At 35.0% G+C, this 19,449-nt stretch overlaps 3 protein-coding genes across 6 annotated transcripts in view; all 3 read right to left on the bottom strand.

Moving 5' to 3' along the window:
• Positions 1–830: 830 nt before the first annotated feature.
• On the bottom strand, positions 831–1,593 carry LOC6579102 (CDGSH iron-sulfur domain-containing protein 3, mitochondrial). The gene is made up of 4 exons (XM_002004963.4): positions 1,501–1,593; positions 1,288–1,444; positions 1,125–1,218; positions 831–1,064 (listed from the first exon to the last, which is right to left on the bottom strand). The coding sequence occupies exons 1-4, from the start codon at positions 1,552–1,554 to the stop codon at positions 941–943; spliced, it is 429 nt and encodes a 142-aa protein (XP_002004999.2). The 5' UTR covers positions 1,555–1,593; the 3' UTR covers positions 831–940.
• On the bottom strand, positions 1,288–3,373 carry LOC6579101 (aldo-keto reductase family 1 member B1). Its single transcript, XM_044010720.1, has 2 exons — positions 1,501–3,373; positions 1,288–1,444 (listed from the first exon to the last, which is right to left on the bottom strand). Exon 1 carries the CDS (start codon positions 3,233–3,235, stop codon positions 2,300–2,302), a length of 936 nt encoding a protein of 311 aa, XP_043866655.1. The 5' UTR covers positions 3,236–3,373; the 3' UTR covers positions 1,288–1,444; positions 1,501–2,299.
• Positions 3,374–6,362: 2,989 nt separating this feature from the next.
• LOC6579100 (rap guanine nucleotide exchange factor 4) overlaps positions 6,363–19,449 on the bottom strand; it is a 66,294-nt gene continuing 53,207 nt past the window's right edge. For all 4 annotated transcript variants that reach the window (XM_015163480.3, XM_032729547.2, XM_002004961.4 and 1 more), the window contains 15 exons: positions 19,320–19,371; positions 18,529–18,623; positions 17,557–17,643; positions 17,347–17,488; positions 17,008–17,200; positions 16,458–16,603; positions 15,483–15,627; positions 13,105–13,281; positions 12,708–12,869; positions 10,328–10,689; positions 9,945–10,198; positions 9,707–9,877; positions 8,552–8,685; positions 8,133–8,482; positions 6,363–7,000 (listed from right to left, as the gene is read on the bottom strand). In XM_015163480.3, the coding sequence (XP_015018966.1) occupies positions 6,870–7,000; positions 8,133–8,482; positions 8,552–8,685; positions 9,707–9,877; positions 9,945–10,198; positions 10,328–10,689; positions 12,708–12,869; positions 13,105–13,281; positions 15,483–15,627; positions 16,458–16,603; positions 17,008–17,200; positions 17,347–17,488; positions 17,557–17,643; positions 18,529–18,623; positions 19,320–19,371 (2,601 nt within the window). In that variant the 3' untranslated portion in view covers positions 6,363–6,869. The remainder of the gene's footprint in view (positions 7,001–8,132; positions 8,483–8,551; positions 8,686–9,706; positions 9,878–9,944; positions 10,199–10,327; positions 10,690–12,707; positions 12,870–13,104; positions 13,282–15,482; positions 15,628–16,457; positions 16,604–17,007; positions 17,201–17,346; positions 17,489–17,556; positions 17,644–18,528; positions 18,624–19,319; positions 19,372–19,449) is intronic.

Raw genomic sequence — 19,449 nt, 5'->3', positions numbered from 1 at the left:
CACAACAAAAACAATCTCAACCCCAAAATACGTCGTATAAAGTAGAGCGACGTAAGATACAAAATTGTTTAGAATATTTAATTAAACTTGTAACGATTAGTATGTATTTTGTGTTGTTGCCGTTTCATTTGATGATTTGGTTTCGTTTTTCCTTTTTTTTTCTCCAAATGCGAATTTTTTTCATTTTCTTTTCCTAAACAAAAACATGAATTTATAAGTTTTACGTAAAGGAAATTTGTCATTGACTTTTGTTGTTGTTTTTGAGTGTAGTTTTGTGTGTGTAGTCGAAAAAAAAAAAAAAACAATTGTAAAATGTGAAGTTCACGTTGTTTATGCAGATCAGATTGGCATATTATTTCAGTTGATCAACGTTATTTCTGTTCTAAAATAACTAATCATGTGGAATGCATGATGAATAATGAATATAGTAGTATTTAAGACAATTTTTGCTCTATCAACCAGCTTTTCTTTTTTATGTGTAAAAATCCGAACTTTAAAAATAAAACGAAAACAACTTGCTAATTTCTAAAAACATAAAACCTATCACTTTTTTTTACTTAAATTATTTTTAATATATACAGTGTATCTTGAAAGAATTTCTAAATTTTTATTTATCCAAAAGCTGTAAATATTTTGTTGAAGCTTGTAAAATCATTACTAAAAATATTAATAAATTTATAAAGTATACAAACAAATATATGTATACATATATTATACACCACATATACATGCATACATACGTACATATAATGTATGTAATTCGGGCTGCAAAAGCATTTATTTATGTGTATGTATGATGGTTCTATTAACTAGAATAAAACAAGTGTTGCTTCTTGAATCCAAAAAATGTCTGCGTGCATCTCTCATTTGATATACATACATACATACTACAAAATGCATTTCACATTTAACCAAAAGTTCTATTTATGTATTTTTAAAATTATTTAACGGCGTCTTGGATGTGCTGCTGCTTGTGGGTGCCATCGCAGAAGGGACGATGAGTGGTGTGTTTACAGTTGCAGAGCCAATAGTCGCCCGTCTTCTCCACCTTGAAGCGTATGGGCCTTTGGTGAATAACTTGTATTAGTACATTTAATATACCACGATTATACTAACATATTCACCTCAGTTTAATTTTAAGAAATTCGTTTTTGTGCGTTCCATCGCACAGCGGCTGAGATTTGGATTTGCCGCACAGGCACCAGCTGTAGGTTTTCTCTGCGTGCGGTCGATTATGTAAACATGCTTGTTATTTGACGAAATTTGCGAGCGTCTGGCTTAGCTTACCTTTGTCCAAGTGCAGTTTAAATGGGCGCTTATCGAATATGGCGCCGTTTTCCTTTTGCAAATTCGCCGTTTGCTTATCCTCGAGCAAATTTTTCGGTATTGTTTTGGCACTTGCCGCATCGTTGCTCGATTTGGCGCTGGTGCTGTAACAAATTTGCTGAAATAAAGCGTGTTAATTTATTAATCCATCAAAGTGAGTGTATGTTTAACTACCTTTAAAAGCCATTGCGTGGGCAGTTTATGTCTTAATATAACCGACATTTTCATAAAATAATATTTCCGACCAGCAACTTAAAAGTAAAACGCAAGTCTAAACAGCTGTTCGCTATTTCAGTGTGTACCCACTAAAATAAGCACAGAACAAATGGTCGCCCTAACCAAGTTGTGCCTTGAAAAAACACCAAAACAGTATTTAAATACTAAATAACAAACAGTAGCAAGAAAGCAACCTGTTGATTCGCTGAGCTTGCTAATGAAGTTAATTATAAATATTTGATGATTGCTCTTTCCACTATTATTCGTTGGTGCCGACTGACACAGAAGATCATTTAACGCCCGCGCTCCCCTTGAACTATTTTACTTTTGTACTTCATCATGAAATCCGTCAACTGATAAGACAGACACTTCAAATCCCGGCGACAAATATGACAGAATTTAGCAGATATGATTTTCAATGCGTCTGGAATAGAAACTAGCGAACGTAGCAATTGCATTAAATAACTTGTGCGCTTTATCTCTAAACACAATCAGGGTTTTTCGTAGTTCACATCGAAATGAAATACATATTAAATAAAGTTAAACTTGACAACCTTCTACTTTTCCTCACCCTATTTACGTAAGATACTAAGATAAGACAGCAGACTAGGTATTTTTGTTGGGCTTATTTCTTTTTTTGTTTTTATCAAATGAAATTCATTTACAAGCTGATTAGCAAGTTGTTGTTTGCAATACAACCCTGTGTTTTGTGTTATTAATATAAAAAATACTAAGCAAGCTTATGCGGTAATTAAACTTAGAATTGATCGTTAAATGGATAATATTTATGGCCAGCCATCCCACTAAATGGAACTGTGCGCACGCCCGTATGATAATTCTTCATAACAGCCATATCTTCAGGCTGCAGCTCGAAATCGAAAACATTGAAATTCTCCGCAATTCGCGCTTTATTCGACGACTTCGGCAGCGGCACAACGCCAATCTGTATGAGATAACGCAGGCAAATCTGTGCGCTGCTGCGACCATATTTCTTGGCCAGCTGCTGCGCACGCTCATCGTACAGGAATGGTGGCCAATGGCGTGCCGGCTGTGGTCTGGCCAGCGGACAATAGGCGCAGATGATTAGGCCGTGCTCCTTGGCATGCTGACGCAGTTGCTCCTGCTGGAAGGCTGGATGGCATTCGACTTGATTCACCACCGGCTTAATGCGGCAATTTGCAAGCACACGCTCTGTTTGAGCCGCATTGAAATTGGAGAGGCCAATGCTGCGGGTAAGTCCAAGATCCACAAGTTTTTCCATTTCGCGCCACGTATCCAAGTAGTCGACATCCGTCAGCTCCAAGGTACCGTGCACATTGTTGTCGTCGTGAAACTTTTGGCCAATGGGCATGTGCATCAGATACAAGTCGATATAGTCCAGACCCAAGTTGCTCAAGCTCAAGCGAAACGCGCGCTCCACCACCGCAGGATCATGATGAATGCCACCCAATTTGGTGGTCACAAAAATATCCTCTCGCCTGATCACGCCCTGGGCAATTTTCTCCCGGATCGCTTTGCCCACCTCATGCTCGTTCTCGTAAACAAATGCGGTGTCAATGTGTCTATAGCCGATGTCGATGGCGTCACAGGTCGCTTGATAGGCTTCCGATTCATATGATTTCCAGGTGCCCAGGCCAATTATGGGCATCTCCTGGCCATTGTTTAATTTGATTTTTGGCGCTACTTTTGGCATTGCTCTGATAATTGATTACAAATTTTATTTATATATATGTGTATTCTTTTTTATTTTTTATTTTTTATTAAGATCCGCGTGTTGTTCAATTGCGCAATCAGTTCCACCACGTCCAAGGTCTAGTGAGCGACTAGCGCGTCGTTCAGCCAGCCGGTTTTAATATACCATATATGATTCAGCAAGGGGCAGCGTGGTATTGCATGCAATAAAAAAGCCCACATCTCTCTAAATACCCTGTAAGCATGGGCATAGCTCAGCTGGTTATGTTGAACATGTAGTAAGAAAAGATGCACATTAAAAGGTTTATTTTATTTATTTTATAGGTCAGATAAAAATAAATGATAATTTTTATTGTTAGCTAAAATTTTTTTTAACCAGTAGTAAATAATTCTATATTTAAAAAATTCATTTATTGGATGTTTTTTTTTTAAAGAAAGTTTAGCTAAAATAAGTAATTTGTAAGTTCTGATGGTCTGTCATAATATGACCAACATACCAGATTTCCAGGGTATTTACGGGTCAGTTACTCGGCAAGTTCGACAAGTTCACTTGGTTGAGTCATGCGATGAATGCACAGCTGTTGCGGTATTTCCCCCTTCACGAAAGCTTTCGCTCACGAGCTTTTTTTCAACGCGCTGAGCTTTAAACTTCAAATCGAAACTACATTTCCATTTTTTTTCTGCTAACACATAAAGGTTTTTATTTGAATATTAGTTAAATTTGAAAATGTTAGACATTCAAAGTTACAATGCTGTCCATATGCTTAGGTTCTGTTTGTAACATTCAAAGATTATTGTTAAAATATTTTGTAGCTTTGCATAAATTTTTAAGTTTTTCGATTTTTGGTAATTGTAATTTGTTTAAAAGAGTTGTTGCTTGCTTTTTTCCATAAATATGCATTAATTATGTATATATATTTAGACATAAATATATATTATAATTTTTATGCTATTTCTTTAAGATATTTGTTCTTAATTGTTGTTTGTTTGGTGTTGTATTCTTACTGTGAGCTCTGCTGAGCATTTCTATACTCTGCTATTTAAATCTAGTCTATTTGTTAGTTATTATAGGGTATATATACTATGTATATAGGTTGCCAAGCAGCCCATATTCTTAATATATATGTATATATTATTATTAGGTAAAATTGTCTCGATTGTATTTGGTTGGTTTTTTAATTTTTTTAATTTTTTTTTTTTAACATTGATTTGAACATTTAGTTAGATTGTTTTTGAACATTCATTAATTTAGCTTTGCTGTTTGCTGATTTATAGTAGCTATTGTTTGCGCATGGTTTAACGGAGGTATATACGTATAGCTATAGCTTGGATATTTCATACAAATTTATGCAAAGTTGTTGAAAAATAAATGGGAGAAAATTTGTATTAAATATAAATCAAAGTCATAAAGATTCTTTTAAGATTGTCAAATCGAATCACAAGTTAAAATTTGAAATTTTTTCTGCTTTGTTTTATAGTATATATATAGTATATAGTATATGTTGGTAATTAATATCAATATATGTATATATATTTTCTTTTCTATTTTTGAAGTTTCTTCCTAACGTAGAAATGCTATAAAATATATATATAGCTGTATATCTAAATATTTGACACAAAAAGGAAACGTTTCTTAGACTATGTTTTGATGGGCATTTGATCGTAATATATATAAACCCGTTCCATTTTAGACAATGCTCTTGGTCTACCATCTACAATTGTAACATTTAAACTACATATTTGAAGAAGGTTTTTCTTAAATTGTTTTCTGGGAAATTTTACAGTTGTCTAATGGACGATGCCAACAGAATTTTCCCAAGGTAGATAAAGTAATTAAAGGCTTAAATTTGTTCATCATTCTCATAATCGTTCTTCTACAAAATTGGTGTTCTTTGCGTTGTTTTGTAAATCATTAAATTAAATATATATATTATTATTTATTCATATAAAAAGTTTCATTCAAAAAATTCGTACAACTTTTTATATATTTTGGTTTTTGCTGTTTTCTGTTGTAGGGAAACCTGTGAATTCGTGTCTCTTGTGTGTGTTTATTGTGCATAAGTCAAGAATTATACGATAGTTAAGAGTGTAGCTAAAAACAAAGTTTAAATATATATATATTTATGTATACATGTATATCGGCTAAGTATTTATGGTCGTTTAGGGCGTATAGATGTAGCCTACATAGTGGTTCTTGTCTAAGTGGTATATCGTTGTTTGAGAGACCTTCTTGGGAGAGGAGTTGGGTTTGGCTCGCTAATTTTTAATATATTTTTATATATATATATATATATATATATATATATATTTAAATCAAGTTCTCTTTGCCTTGGGATCCCGTTGTGGTTAGAGAATTGTCTGCTTATGCCTCACACTTGATTTGAAGAACTTTTCTGTGGGTTCTCTGTTAAAGTAATTCCTAATTTATGTACACGCAAATGAAGCCATTTTTTTTACACATTCTACAACTAATAAGGTCCCTCTCCAGTGTTTTTTGTTATGCTTAAACTAAGCATAATTAATATATATATTTTTTTTTCTAAATAAAGAAAATATATTTACAATTCTTAACTTAAAAAAAAAAAAAAAGCTTTCATATATTTTAACTTGCCAATAAAAAAAAATTAAAATGAAAATAAATAAATAAAAAATGTATTGAATAAAACAAAAAAGTTAGGAAATATAATTCAAATATTTGTTTTATATTTTATTTATGTATTTTTTGCATAAATTAAAAAATATAAAATGGTTAAACAAATTTTAAATAAATGACTTAGAATCTATTTAACTTATAATTATTAATAGCTAGACTCAACTAGATTTGATTATATGTATATATATATAAATTTTATTTTGTATGACCTGCCAATTACTATTTTATTTTTTATATTTAAAAAAATAGATTCCATTCGTATTAGACCCTTTAATATATATAAATTTTTTGGGTTAGCTGCATAGCCTTGACTGAATATATATAAATATTTAAAAGATTTTTGTAGTAGGAAATAGATTTAGTACAATTTATTTTTGTTTATCATTATCATTGTTGTTGTTACTGTTGCTGTCGCTTTCTCTAAGTTTTTAGTATCACACACGCCCATTTGTTTTGTTTGCAATTTCCATTTGGGTCTTCAATTCCCCAACAAACCAAAAGCCAAATGTTTTTTTTTTTTTTTTGTTTTCTTTGTACTAAAGCAAAAAGTTTTCTCTTTGTGTTTTTCAGTTCATTTAGAAATTGAGATAGTTGTTTTTTTGTTGTTGTTTTTTTTTTGTTTAGCCAAGCTTACATAAATATAACTTAGTTGCTCTCTAAAATGAATAAAAGTTAATTGTTTTGTTCAGTTTATTAGAATATAATGTTTGTATTAGTTTTCTTTTTTTTTTTTTAATTTTATTTTAGTTTTGAATGCACTGGTTGGTCGCTAGCGGGGCAGCAGCTAAAAATCAACTCAGCTAAGCTCATAACTGTGCAGTTAATTACAGTTTATACTCGTCATTAATGTATGTATATATGTATATATATTCATTGTTATTTATAAATTTAAAAGTTTCTGTTATAGACACTAAATACGCGCTAATACTAGTTGGGACTATGCGACGACTTGACATTTAGATTTGATGTTTGTTGTTTGTGTTTAGTTTAGCTTCCTGGTGGGCTCCACCTTCTGCGACATGGCAGTCAACACCCGCTGATTGTCAATCACACGAAAGCTGCTAATGTACGAGCGCACCTCGCCCTCGCTTTTGGGTGAAGGCGGTTCCAGGCCTGAAAAGTAAATAGTGAACAAAAATAAGTTAAGCTACACTTTCACCACATTTTCAGGCTACATTTCATTATTTTTTATGAGTATATATAATACATATATATATGTATCTTTATACAATATTATATTCGTCAATGAAGTGAAGAGTTTATGTATTATTAGCAGGATTTTATGCAATGTCCGTTTTGCTGTCTGAGCTCTTGTTTTTACTTTAGCATGACGATGAATAAAAGATGAGAAAATTTGAGTATTCATTGACTTTTCTCTAGGCCTTTGAATAAGCTTTAATATGTGGTTTATCAAAACTCTCTCGTTTTATTAGCCGTTTTATATTGAATGATCTGTTCGTGAGATCAACTGGAAAAATCATACTCACTTGCTCTCGCTCAAAAGACTTCGTTTCATTTCGTTTCGGTTTTCGGTTGAGTTCGTTCTATTCGTGTAACGCTCTTTTAACGAACATCGTATAGGGAGCGATACGATTGACATTCGCACAATGAGATAGAGAGAGTAAGCAAATATTCGCTCGAAAAGTCAATGCAAACGATCTTCACACACACATGCACAAACTCGACCCTCGTAAGCCATCGATGTGCCTAGCGAACAAGAGCCTCGCATGCCAATACATATACAATAGACCATTTGCTGCATAGTCGAGAGGAAACCAGAGCATAAAAAGCCAAAAGAGAAAGGTTTCTGTCCGATCACGAACGAAGTCTTCAAAGAACCGATGCAATCGGCTGCTCTGAGAGTTCTTTCTCAGAGTGTGAGTGAAGGAAATTTATTTGCAGACATCGAGTCATCAGCTATTGTACGCTCAACTCGTATAGTAATTTTAAAGCATTGCTTTAAGAACAGTCCACGTCTATTAGGCGACTAGATACTAGAAAAGCCAATGCTAGCTTGCTGTTGCTTTGATTGCTTTGAGAGCATAGTCACTGTATTCAGGATATACGAAGATATCCAGCTGTGATTTTAACTAGCACAAAGCCTTTAGACTCCACGACAGACTTATATCAAGTCTTTCGCTACAAAAGATTTCTTCACAAAAACTTTTACAGCTCTCTTTTTCCACTCCAAATCCAAGTCCCATTAATTATCTTGATGGCCCCAAATGCCAAAAGCCAAACTTACCCAGGCTGCGTGAGCGACAGAAGCGTATGGTGCGCATGGTCTGGGCCATCATGTGCATTTTCTCGAAGTTGACGAGGCCGTCGAGGCTGGTCTTGTTGCCCTCGTGGGCGAAGGTCATGTCCTTGAGCAGCAGCGGCATAAACGGAATCAGCGGTGGCTGCAGCTTGCCAACGAACACGCGATAGGCGCGATGATTGCGACTGGGATCGATCAGAGCTTCGAACTCCTGAAAGATTTTCCGAAATTTCGATGGTATCTTCTCCCAGGTCTGATGCAGTCGCGTAACGGCCATGTTGGACAGGCCCATGACAATGGCAAAGAAGGCATTCAGATTCTGATACTCTTTGCAGCTGTAAATTGGGGAAAATGCAGATTAGCGAGCTGTTTACTTATGTGTAATTAGTTTATTTAATACTTACTAAGCGGCTAGCTTGATGAATTTGCGTACGAGACCGACGCGTTTGCTCAGGCTGGGCGTTGAGACGAGCTCGGTGACAATCCAGTATTGCACCTCATTGAAGCGCCTCAAGAACACATCCAAATTGGCCGTAATCTGTGCAGAGAGTGAGAGAGAGAGAGAGGAAGAGAGTGAGCCAGAGTATACATTAGTATTAAACTTGTGCCAAATCACATTTGGGGCTGGCTTTAACTGCTTGAAGAGGCCTTGAAAGTTCGGCACCGACAACTCGTGCCAAAACTCAATTTGCAGCTACATGACAAATGCCAGACTTGTAAATAGTTGACGGCAAACTTGATGCCGCCTGTTAGTGTAGGTCCCGCTGGCAAAACGGAGGTACGAGTCCTGGCTTCTTCTACCTGCTCTTTCAGCCTAATTAGCCGAAAGCCTTTTAAAACTTGTGCCAAACAATGCAAATCGTCTGCCAGAGGCAGAGGCAGTGTCAAATATTTTACTCTTTCACTATCTTTCGTTTTTCTGTTTTGTCTGCTGCCTACGCATGCTGCAAAATGTGACATTTATGTGACCCACATGGCGTATACTTTATACAACTCTTAAAGTAAATATAACAAGATTTTCCATATATTTTAACTATAATTTTTTTGGCCTTTGGCTGTTGAGCCTTGATGTATATTATTTTAAAATAAATCAAATAAAATATCTATATTTTTGTATCTATATATAACGTAATAGCGTTTCAAATTAAATTGTCAAACTGTAAATAATGAAAAAAAAAAAATATTTCTAAAAGAAATTTGTTTGGGAGATTTGTTTTGTATATAGATATTTGACTGCATAAACAAATTTAATTTAATTTGTAATTTTTTAAATTTCGTTTTAATTTAAATAATGTATAAAAATATATAGATGCAACAAGTTTCCTAAACATATATAAATTTTTTTGTTTGTTACTAAAAAATTAATTTTTTGTTCCTAAAATATATATATATATATGTAGATGTTTTTTGATATATTTTATATTTACAAAAAAAAAAATGTATTTGAAGTTTAAACAATTAAAATTCAACATAAAAATATATATCTTAAAGTAATTTATATTTTCATATATTAATATTTTTTGTAGTATATATGTAAATAGTATTTTCTTGAAGTGTACCTTGCCAAAGTGATGCCTGCCGAATGTGTGATAGAGCAGCTCGTACTCATGGACGGCCCAGAACAAATCCCATTCAAAGATGGTGATGTGATAGGCCAACTCTTTGGTGCTCAAGATTTCCAAATCAATGTCAACACCCTCTGTGGGGCATTCCTGTTCCGGCAGCGGAGTCTGTGCGTAATAATTGCCAAAGTTAGCTTGCAAATTGTGTGTGGAAAGTTTGGCTGTCGACTCTTACCAAAGCATCCAGATGATCCTTGACGGACACAAAGAGACGGCCATTGAGCGAGAGGCCCGTAGGTATGCTAACATCGTTATCTTTGAATACGGACCGTTCGCCATTCGATTTGACCTCGACCAGACACAGGTCGTCGGGGCCGCGATTCAATTGCAGCTTGTCGGCGGCGCAGGCCTTGATTAGCTCGGCGGTGGTGTGCATGGGGAAGCGCAGAGTGCAGTAGGTGTGGTCCGCACAGTAAACACGGAAAATGACTGAATGCGAGACAAACATAGAGAGAGAGAGAGAGCGAGAGAGCGAGAGGGGGAGAGAGGGAGAGTGTGATTAAATGCCATCAGTTAGTGCAGTCGATTTGAATTGCCAAAGCCTAGCTGCACACTTACTGTCATCGTCCGGCCGTATGACGGTCTTTGAGGGCGTGGCATTGCCGCTGAATAGACAAATCGGCTGGCCATTTGTTGGCAGCTTCCACTTTTGGCCCGCATTCTGATTGCGATCCTCCTGATAGCGTGCCATTTGTGTTAGCACATTGTGTATTATGCTCGTCTCCTCGTTCAAGTCCGGATCGGCCTCCACCTCGGCGGCCAAATCCTCTATGAAATCGCACACGCTCGGCTCCTCAAATGCCGCGTGTCGCACTGCCATGACCCACTTTTGCATGAACTGAATGACGCGCTTCTTGAAGTTGATTATATATTCACGATCCTCGGGCGTTTGCGCCTCCTCATGGGCATCGCAATGAAAGGTGCACAGTGGTTAAGGAAAAATCAACAAAGAGAACGCAAAATGGAAAAAAAAGAAAAACAAAAAAACAATTGGAAAACCTGCGCAACCTAAACGTAGCACAGCTTGGGCACGCACCACGCACAATCAAGTGAAAGTGTGGGGGGAGGGGGGCTGGTGGGTCATAGCCTACTGTGTGGCTGTCCGAAAACTGGCTGCTTATTAAGCACATCACGTATTTCAATGCAGATTGAGGATTAGTTTCAAGCATCATTGAGCCCCGCCCCCTCTCAATTACTGCTGCTGCTGCTGCACTAAACATTCCCGAATTGTTGACCCAATGTCCAAGGACTCTGTTATTGTTGTGTGGTGTCTTTGTGTGTGTGTGTGTGTGTGTGTGAGTGTATGGCTGAGTGACTCTGTGTGTGCTTAGACCATTTTCAACTTCAGTGCGGCTTTTGTTTTCTGCATAGCATTGGAAACAAGTTTAACAGTTACTTTCGCTCCACAAAAGAAATGTAGCACTTCGTTAGGTCTCTATTTATACACTAACATAGAGTGCTTAGCTTTCAATGAGCATGATGCAACAGGTAATAAATATAGGATAAAATGTATGCTCTCTTCGTTTATAATAAAATGGATTCTCTGGTCCAGGGAAAGGGTTTTAGATAGACTAGCAAAAGCATTTCATAGGGAGTTTTCTCATAAAAATATAGGATTTTATAATAGAAAAATACTAGGATTTTTTCTCAAGCTGAATAAAAATTACATATAAACAATATTTATCATAAAATCAACAATTTAAAAAGAAATAAATATTAACTACTAAATTTCTTATAAATTTCAATAAAGTTTTATCTAAGGTAGATTAAACTTTAAATATATATACATATATATTTTTATATAATAATTTATAATAAATATATTTAGTATTCTGAGAATAAATATATATATTTGATGCATAAATATTTATTTAAATATGATAAATATATTTACTATAAGAATATATTATGCTAATATTTTCTTGAGATTATTTGTGAGATATAATACGAAAAGTAATTGAAAATGCGAATTTCTAATCTGCTATACGCAAGGGTATCAACTCAGCCATAATCCGGTTCAGAGCTCCTCCTTTTAGTTATTTCTCTCTTGACATTTTCGAGTCACGAACCTGACTTCATGTTTTGCCCGTATGTGTGGGCGTGGTTTTGTGTGTGTGTGTGTGTGTGTGTGTGCGTGTGGTTTGCATGCTGCCAACACTTATACACTGTCGCTCTGGATATGTTTGTTGACCTCCCCCAGAAGCTAGCTACTATACAGCCGAGCAGGGAACGTGACTCTATGGCCGAGTGCTTAGTTTGGTATGAAATGAAATGGTGGTGGTCTCTGGTGGGACGCCGGGTGCAAGGCGTGGCAGAGTGTTAGCATTTTTAAAGTGCTGCGCTTAACGTGGATCAGTTTTGGGTGCCAGCTACAAGAGGGTCTTTAAAGTCCGCTGTCATCGGAGTCAAGTTTTGGTTAAGCTACGGCACGTGGCGAGCATGGCATAAAACGAGGCTCACGAAATTCAATTAAATCTTGTATAATTTTATTGCCTGATTTGGGGCTGTAAATCAAATCATAAAGTTTCTATTGCCCAAGCAATAGAACGCAGTCCAATTAGATAGATTTTCAATGTAAGCAAGGACTACATTTTAATGTGAGCGATTTGAGCTATTTAATGGCTAAACTGTTTGGAATTACAGGGGACAGTGCGGGCAGTTGATGCAGTGCAGCAGTGGGGAATCGGGGAATTGATTTTATATGGGATATGTGATTAGAAGGTATGCAGAGCTTGATACGATAAAGTTTTGTCTGAGATCATAAGATCTTGTTTATAGAGATCTGTGAGAGAATCTATCTAGTTTCAAGCTGACTCTAACTGAAAATGGTTTAAAATATATCAGAATATTTAACAATTTTCTGAGACAATTCGAAACCTTTCTAGCTAAAGCTGTAAATTAAAATAAAATACATTGGCAGTTTGTTTAAAAAGGATATTAGTTGGCCAATTCATCGACGAGCTGCACCACGGGCATAAACACAATGTGCGTGAGCAGAAAGTCATCCAGAAATGGATCCATGCCGCTGACAGACTGTCCGAGGCGCGTCTCTAATAAATGCTCCAGCATTTTGTTTGGTGTGCCCGACATCACGGTATATCTATATAAAAGCAATGTATATATACATAGATATATATATAGTATATATGAAAATTCAGTCACGTTCAGCGTTAAATCGTAAATGCGCAATCAAATTGAAGCGTTTTACAATTTCAATTAAAATTAACGCGTGGACACACACAAAAAAAGGGGAAGTTTTTGAAAGGAATACATATAAATATATATACTATACATAGTATATATACATGCATACTGGCAATGCAATTGGCACTCACTTGAAAGCCGAATGTTGTCCACGTTGTTTGGCCACGCGTTCGAGCACTAAAACATCCTTGCCATGCTCCTGCAATCTCAATGTATTGGCCTCAACATCACGCAGAATGCGATTGAAGTGCTCCTTATCCACGCGCAGCAAATGGCAATTATTCTCCTTCAAAACGATTGTGGCAGCTCTGCAAATATATATTTAAAAATATATATAAAATATATAAGCAAAAAATGTGATAATTTTATATATAAATGTATTTTCAAGCTCTATTTAAATAGTTAATCAACAAATTGGACTACAAATTCCCCATTTTCCATTTATAAAGTTTTAATCAATCCTGTTTTAACATTTGTTTCATTACAGTTTGTCCAACTATTCACAGATATTTTGTTTAACTTGTTTTTGCGACTTGCTCCCATTTGAATGGCAAATTGTTGGCAAATTGAATTTCATGGCGTGAATTTTCCCACAATTTTCAGCTGTCGGAATTTTTGTTGACTGCTGGAAAAGTCAACGTAAATTGTATTTATCAATTGACATTCATCTTTCAATATTTATCTCGGCGGTTGCACTGACTTTTTATACATTTATCCATTTGCTTTCGCGCACTGAAATATATTTTAATTGACATGAAATTCTGTGGCAAATAAATCGCTTATCATCTTGCATTGCAATTTCTGTGATTGTTTTATTGATTTATTTGATGTTGAATTTTAATTTTTTAAATGCTTCTTGCTTGACTCTTTAAACGCTGATAACGTGAAATATGAAAACGGATTTCGTTTTGTTTGAAGAGATTAAAGTGAGTGATTTTTGCATTTTTATAATTTGCTATAGAATTACTTTTGCTTTTTTTTCTGTATGACTAAAAATGTTTTCTGGCTAATAAAAGGATAAATGATTTATTTACAGCATCAATTGTTTTGTGTAAAATATAAATACAAGTTAAGCTCCTTTGTTTTTGTATTCAGCGTTAATATTTTAAGCTCTTTGAGGTCATCTTTTTGAAGTACTTTCTTATTGTCAAGTGTTTTAGCTTAAATAATTAAGGTTTTATTTTATATTCATTCTAAGAGGAAGAGCTCTTTTCAAAATATTAATTCTAAAAATAAAAAAAAATATTTTAAATAAAATAAATATTCATCTAATAAATATTAATAATACATTATAAAATAAAAAAATAAAATTAAAAAAAAAAAAAAATAATATATCATATAAAATCTGAGAAAAAAAAATTATACATTGAAAAAAATATTATTAATAAATAATAAAATAAATTCTAATATAAATTCGTGTATAATAAAATAAATTCTAACGATTAGACGTGAACGTTTTCATCGTGAAACCCATAAGAGCTAGAGACTTGACGGATGTACTTATAATTAATACTCATAGCTGCCCTTCTACAACCCACTCTATCATTTGTGAATTAAATAATCAATAACATTTGTTATTTCCCATTAATCGACTAAAAGTGTTGAAGGGCTTAAGTTTCCAGATAATATTTCGCATGCTTAAACAACTAGAGCTCTTCAGATATCATCCATACTTTTGACTAGAGTAAGTTCCCATCAATTCAAGCTCCTATTCATGTGTGTGTCGACAATTATTTTAGCCCTCACTTCCACTTGATTTCATTTAATGAAAAGGTTTTGCACTCGCTTTTTGCTTGTGGCATAATTAATTATTTTATAAGTAAACCAAAAATACGCTTTTGGCAGACATTCTTTGCGTTTTATTTGACTACAACTAAAACTAATTCGATTTATTTTTGCGCTCGAATAGCTGTTGTAGTAAAATGCCCAACAACAACTAGTTCAACTATATCTAGGCAAATATTTTGTTTCAATCTGCAATTGTTGCCTGTAAATGGCGCACAATGGCTGCTGTTATCGGGCATTGTTATCATAGCTCTCTTCTCGTTGTTGTTGTTGTTGTTGTTGTAATTGCCGTTGTTGTTATCTTTGCTGTGGCTGTGGCAACAAAGTGTCTAATGCTATTAGCCAGCCGCACTTGCTGAATCTGTGGGCACATTGTTGGCCCTTGTGCGCACATTGTCTACATATACATATATACATACATATATAAATATATATATATATATATCTCTCTCTCTCTATCTCTCTCTGTCATTTAGTACAGTAACTTGGTCAAAAGCGATAAAAAATAAAATAAAAGTGCCAAAACGTAGCCAGAAACGATTTAAAGAGAATTGATAATGGTATACGGCTCGTATAGACAATTTCTTTTGACTAGCAAAAAATAGAAAAAAAACAAAAAATAAATAGAATTAAGCCAATTGACTGACAAGGGGGAAACGAGCTTATATTTCACTCTTTAACTGTAAAAGGTTTTCGCAGCTGGCTGACTGGCAGCATCACTTACCTGGGTGCGTCGTTAATCAAAGCCAATTTGCCAAAATCATCGCCAGTCTTCAGTGTGGCAACAGTGCCTTTGCCATGTATCACAACATCCACAGAGCCCTTGAGTAAAATATACCAGGAGCGCCCCTCGTCGCCTTGATTGAATACTGCAATCGGTGTTGTTGACATTTTTCAAACGTGGGATAAACGACATTTAAAGAGGGTTTAAAGTCTTTTCTTATTATGTTGGATATGTGTGTGAATATATTTAAGTATAATGTATAGGCTGTAGGTTATATTAGCTTAACTTAATGTGTAATAATTAGCTCAAGTTGCGGTTAATTCAATTTAAAGAAATTGCTCTTAGTCTGTGCTATACAAAGGGTATCTGAATATTCGTATTAAATATCTAACGAATTGAATTTAAACATGATTTATAATGATTAGAATGTATATAATATAACCCTAATATTAATTTTTAACGAATATATAAATTAGTTTTTAAATTTTGGATTCAAAAAATATATACATATAAAAAAATATATTAAATTATACATAAACCTATACAAATTTGTTGGGAAAAATATTTGAATCTTACTAAAAAAAAAAAAAAAAAAAAAATTAAATAAAAAATATTTGACTCTGACATCTTCAAGTCCTATGCGAAAAGAAATGTCTAAAGTACCTCAAATAGGTATCTAAATTTGTTTACAACAAATTAAGATGCTCGTTAAGCTAATCTATGCATATCTATCAAATATCTTCAGTCTTTGTCCATTATTTATTAACAGTCTACCAAATTTAGCTTAAACTTCTGGACAGTATTTTAATTAAGCCGAGTTAATTATGTTGTATATATCAATTAAGAGTATTTAATCTATGACAAGCTAAAAGCTAATATTTACGTAATGATATTTATTCAATTTGTCAGTTAATTAAAGCAAATGAGCTTTGAAATTAAGAACTAATTGTCCAATTCATATGGCAGGATACTCACATATGGTGCCCGCCTGTGCGTGGGCCTCGAATACAATTATTGAGGATAGCTCGCGCTTGATGCTAGTCGATAGATGAGAGAGGGCAGCTATATGGACAAGCTCCTCAAATACCAATTCCAGTTCCTCGGGTGTGCGTTCGTGTGAACTGCATAGAAATGTCGAATGGGTATATAATATATACTCTATATATATCTATACATTATATATGCTTGTGTGTGTGTGTGTGTGTGTGTGTGTAAATTGATTAAAACCAAATAAGAGCCATTGTGGCTTGTGTCTTGAATTCGGCAATGGAGTCGAGCCAAAGGCAAATGCAATTGCAAATATCAATCATACGCACTGTGTGTGCAGCACAACATTTGCATAAGCTTATATCGGATTGTGTGTGTGTGTGTGTGTGTGTTTGTCTTTGTGTACGTGTGTGTGTGTGTGTGTGTGTGTGTTCACTGTAGGTAGACAAATATTTTGGCATTCTGGCTTTAAAGCTACTGCATTTCATTCGCATACTTTCGAACAGCTCGGCATTGAATCAATTTATATTGCACTTACGGCTTGCGCAATATCATGCGCAACGTTGCATCGGGACCACGTTGGAAGAGTGCACTTAGTGCGTCACGTATGTGCTCATTAGCCGCATTGAGATCCTCAGCAGATGGTGTGCCGGCTGCCGCAGCGCCGCCTTCCTCGTCCAAGCGAAATCGATACAGAAAGCATTTATCCTTGAACGGCTGCTCCTTGTTAACTGTGGGTATCGGGACAATGTGTTAACCAATTTTAAATGCGTTAATTGTGTCATTAAGCTGCAAGCTGAAAGCCAAAGCTTTCTCTCACTCTTTCCTCTCTCTCTCTCTCTCTCTCTCTCTCTCTCTCTCTCTCTTTCTCACTCACCATGTGTCAGTACGCCTTCTTCGAGCAGGGCCTGCCACATGCCCGCCGCCTGGGCGCGTGTGTGAACAATCGGTGCCAAGTTGACCAGCCAATCGACGAGCTCTGTGCCGGGCGCACACTTGCGTATTAACTTGCCCGAGACCTGCCGGTAATTGATTGCGTAATAAAAATCTGACTTTTATCAATCTAATTGCCTGGCATCACTCTTACCTTACGATCCTTCAGACAGCTTGAGTTATCGACCACCAGTAATGTGCGCAGCGCCCAGCCCATGCGGTTCATAGCAGGACTCGGCGTCTGAAAATGAGACAAAATTCATGATAATTCGTTTACAATTTCCACGAAAAATTTCTCAATCATATATGTATATATGTAGATTTAAATAGAATATATTCCTGGTAAACTCACTTCTGTAAATACATTTCGGAATTACAAAAATTGCTTTTATCTATTTTGTATTTCTCTTTCTGTGAAGTAAATATAAATTTCAATTTCGTAAATTTTAAAATAGCCTTATAAAACTTGAAAGAAGGAATTTATAAACAAAAATCTAGTTGAATTTGATAAGCAAATTATATATATATATCTTCCTATATCCTCCATTCCCTTCTATTCTTTCTCTTTCTGCCGTTTCCATTCTCTCGTTCGCTCTTTCCATTCCAATGTTATCTGTTCCCTCCTCTAGCATTCACGATTTCTCGCCCTCTCCCATTCCCTGTTCTTCTCTATCTATTTCAGTCTCTGTCTCTCTCTGTCACTGTCTTTGTCTTTACCATCTGTCTCTCTCTATCTCTGCCTCATATTCGCTCTTTCCCACTAACTCTCTCTATCTCTATCTCTCTCTCACTTTTACGTTAACTTTTACTCTCCTTCTCTTTTTTTATCAGTCTCTCTACGTCGCACTTTCTGTCTCTTCCTCTCTCTTCGTTGCCTTCATTCCTCCATATCCTTTTGCTCAGCTTTAATTAATGATTCAATTAGTCAGCGTACCAGGCTGTCTAAACTGATTTTTCAAGAAGTTCAAGTGGCATAGGCTCAATGTCAACTAAGGTCCTGATCCATATATATACACATACATATTTAGGTAGCTGTGTGCGCATGTGTGTGCGTGTGTCTGCCTGACTGATTAATTGCAATTACACACGCACACACACAGAGACAATTCATAGTCTGTCGGCTTACCTCGGTTATGGGCAACGCTGGATTGGGATGATCCGGACTGAGTGGGCGTTTAGTGGGCGAAGTGGCAGCTGCTGGTTGTACGCCAGGACCAAAACCTATTTATAGAACAATAGAACAATATGCAAGTCAATTAATTGGCTCATCTGCGGCTATTTTATTTATAATATTCATTTTATTTTTGGTTGGTCAATAAAATATTTATTGCTGTTTCTTAATTAAAAATAATTATTCCTAATTAAAATATTCTATAAATGTGGGTACATTAAAGGGCTATAAAATTTGGTTGAGGAACGTCTAGAATAGACGTCATTACTACTTAAAGAAATTTCAAAAGATTATGGTTCAAAACGCTCTATCTTTTAGTCGATCATTTTTTAGTTTCAAAACATAATTATTTGTAATGACCATTATTTTTTTGTTACGAAATAAAGCATATTATAATATAAAATACTTTGATCCTATTTTATAAATCTTGACTGCCTAAAAGGTATGTCAAAGTCGATCATATTTTATAATTGTAAGTGATAAAGAATCTCACAAGTCTTTGCATATCTGTGTATCTATATTAAAAACTATGTTAAGCTAGTACTGGCTGACTTCAAGTCGATCATAATCTTAGAGTCATAATCTGAAACCTAAGCAAGCCTTATAATTTTTCCTAAATAAACTTTATTTTCAATTAACAATTTTAAACAGTTGGATAAGATGCCTATTTAAACTATTTTGCAGGGTAACTGCGAGTCTATCATTTATTTGTGAGCATATATTTCTTATGATTATTTTCCACTTACCGTTCTTTATTTTGCAATTGGTAATAATGTCATTCATCAACTCCTTGTTTTTCTGCAATAACAAAAAGTGAATCAGTTAGCTTTGGATTGTTGCGTGTTGTTGTTGATTTATTGTATTTATAGATAAAGC

Source organism: Drosophila mojavensis, unplaced genomic scaffold, assembly GCF_018153725.1.
Source record: "Drosophila mojavensis isolate 15081-1352.22 unplaced genomic scaffold, ASM1815372v1 contig_80, whole genome shotgun sequence".
Classification (NCBI taxonomy): Eukaryota; Metazoa; Arthropoda; class Insecta; order Diptera; family Drosophilidae; genus Drosophila; species Drosophila mojavensis.
Note: the sequence above shows the minus strand (reverse complement) of the source record. Positions and strands in the feature narration are given on the sequence as shown.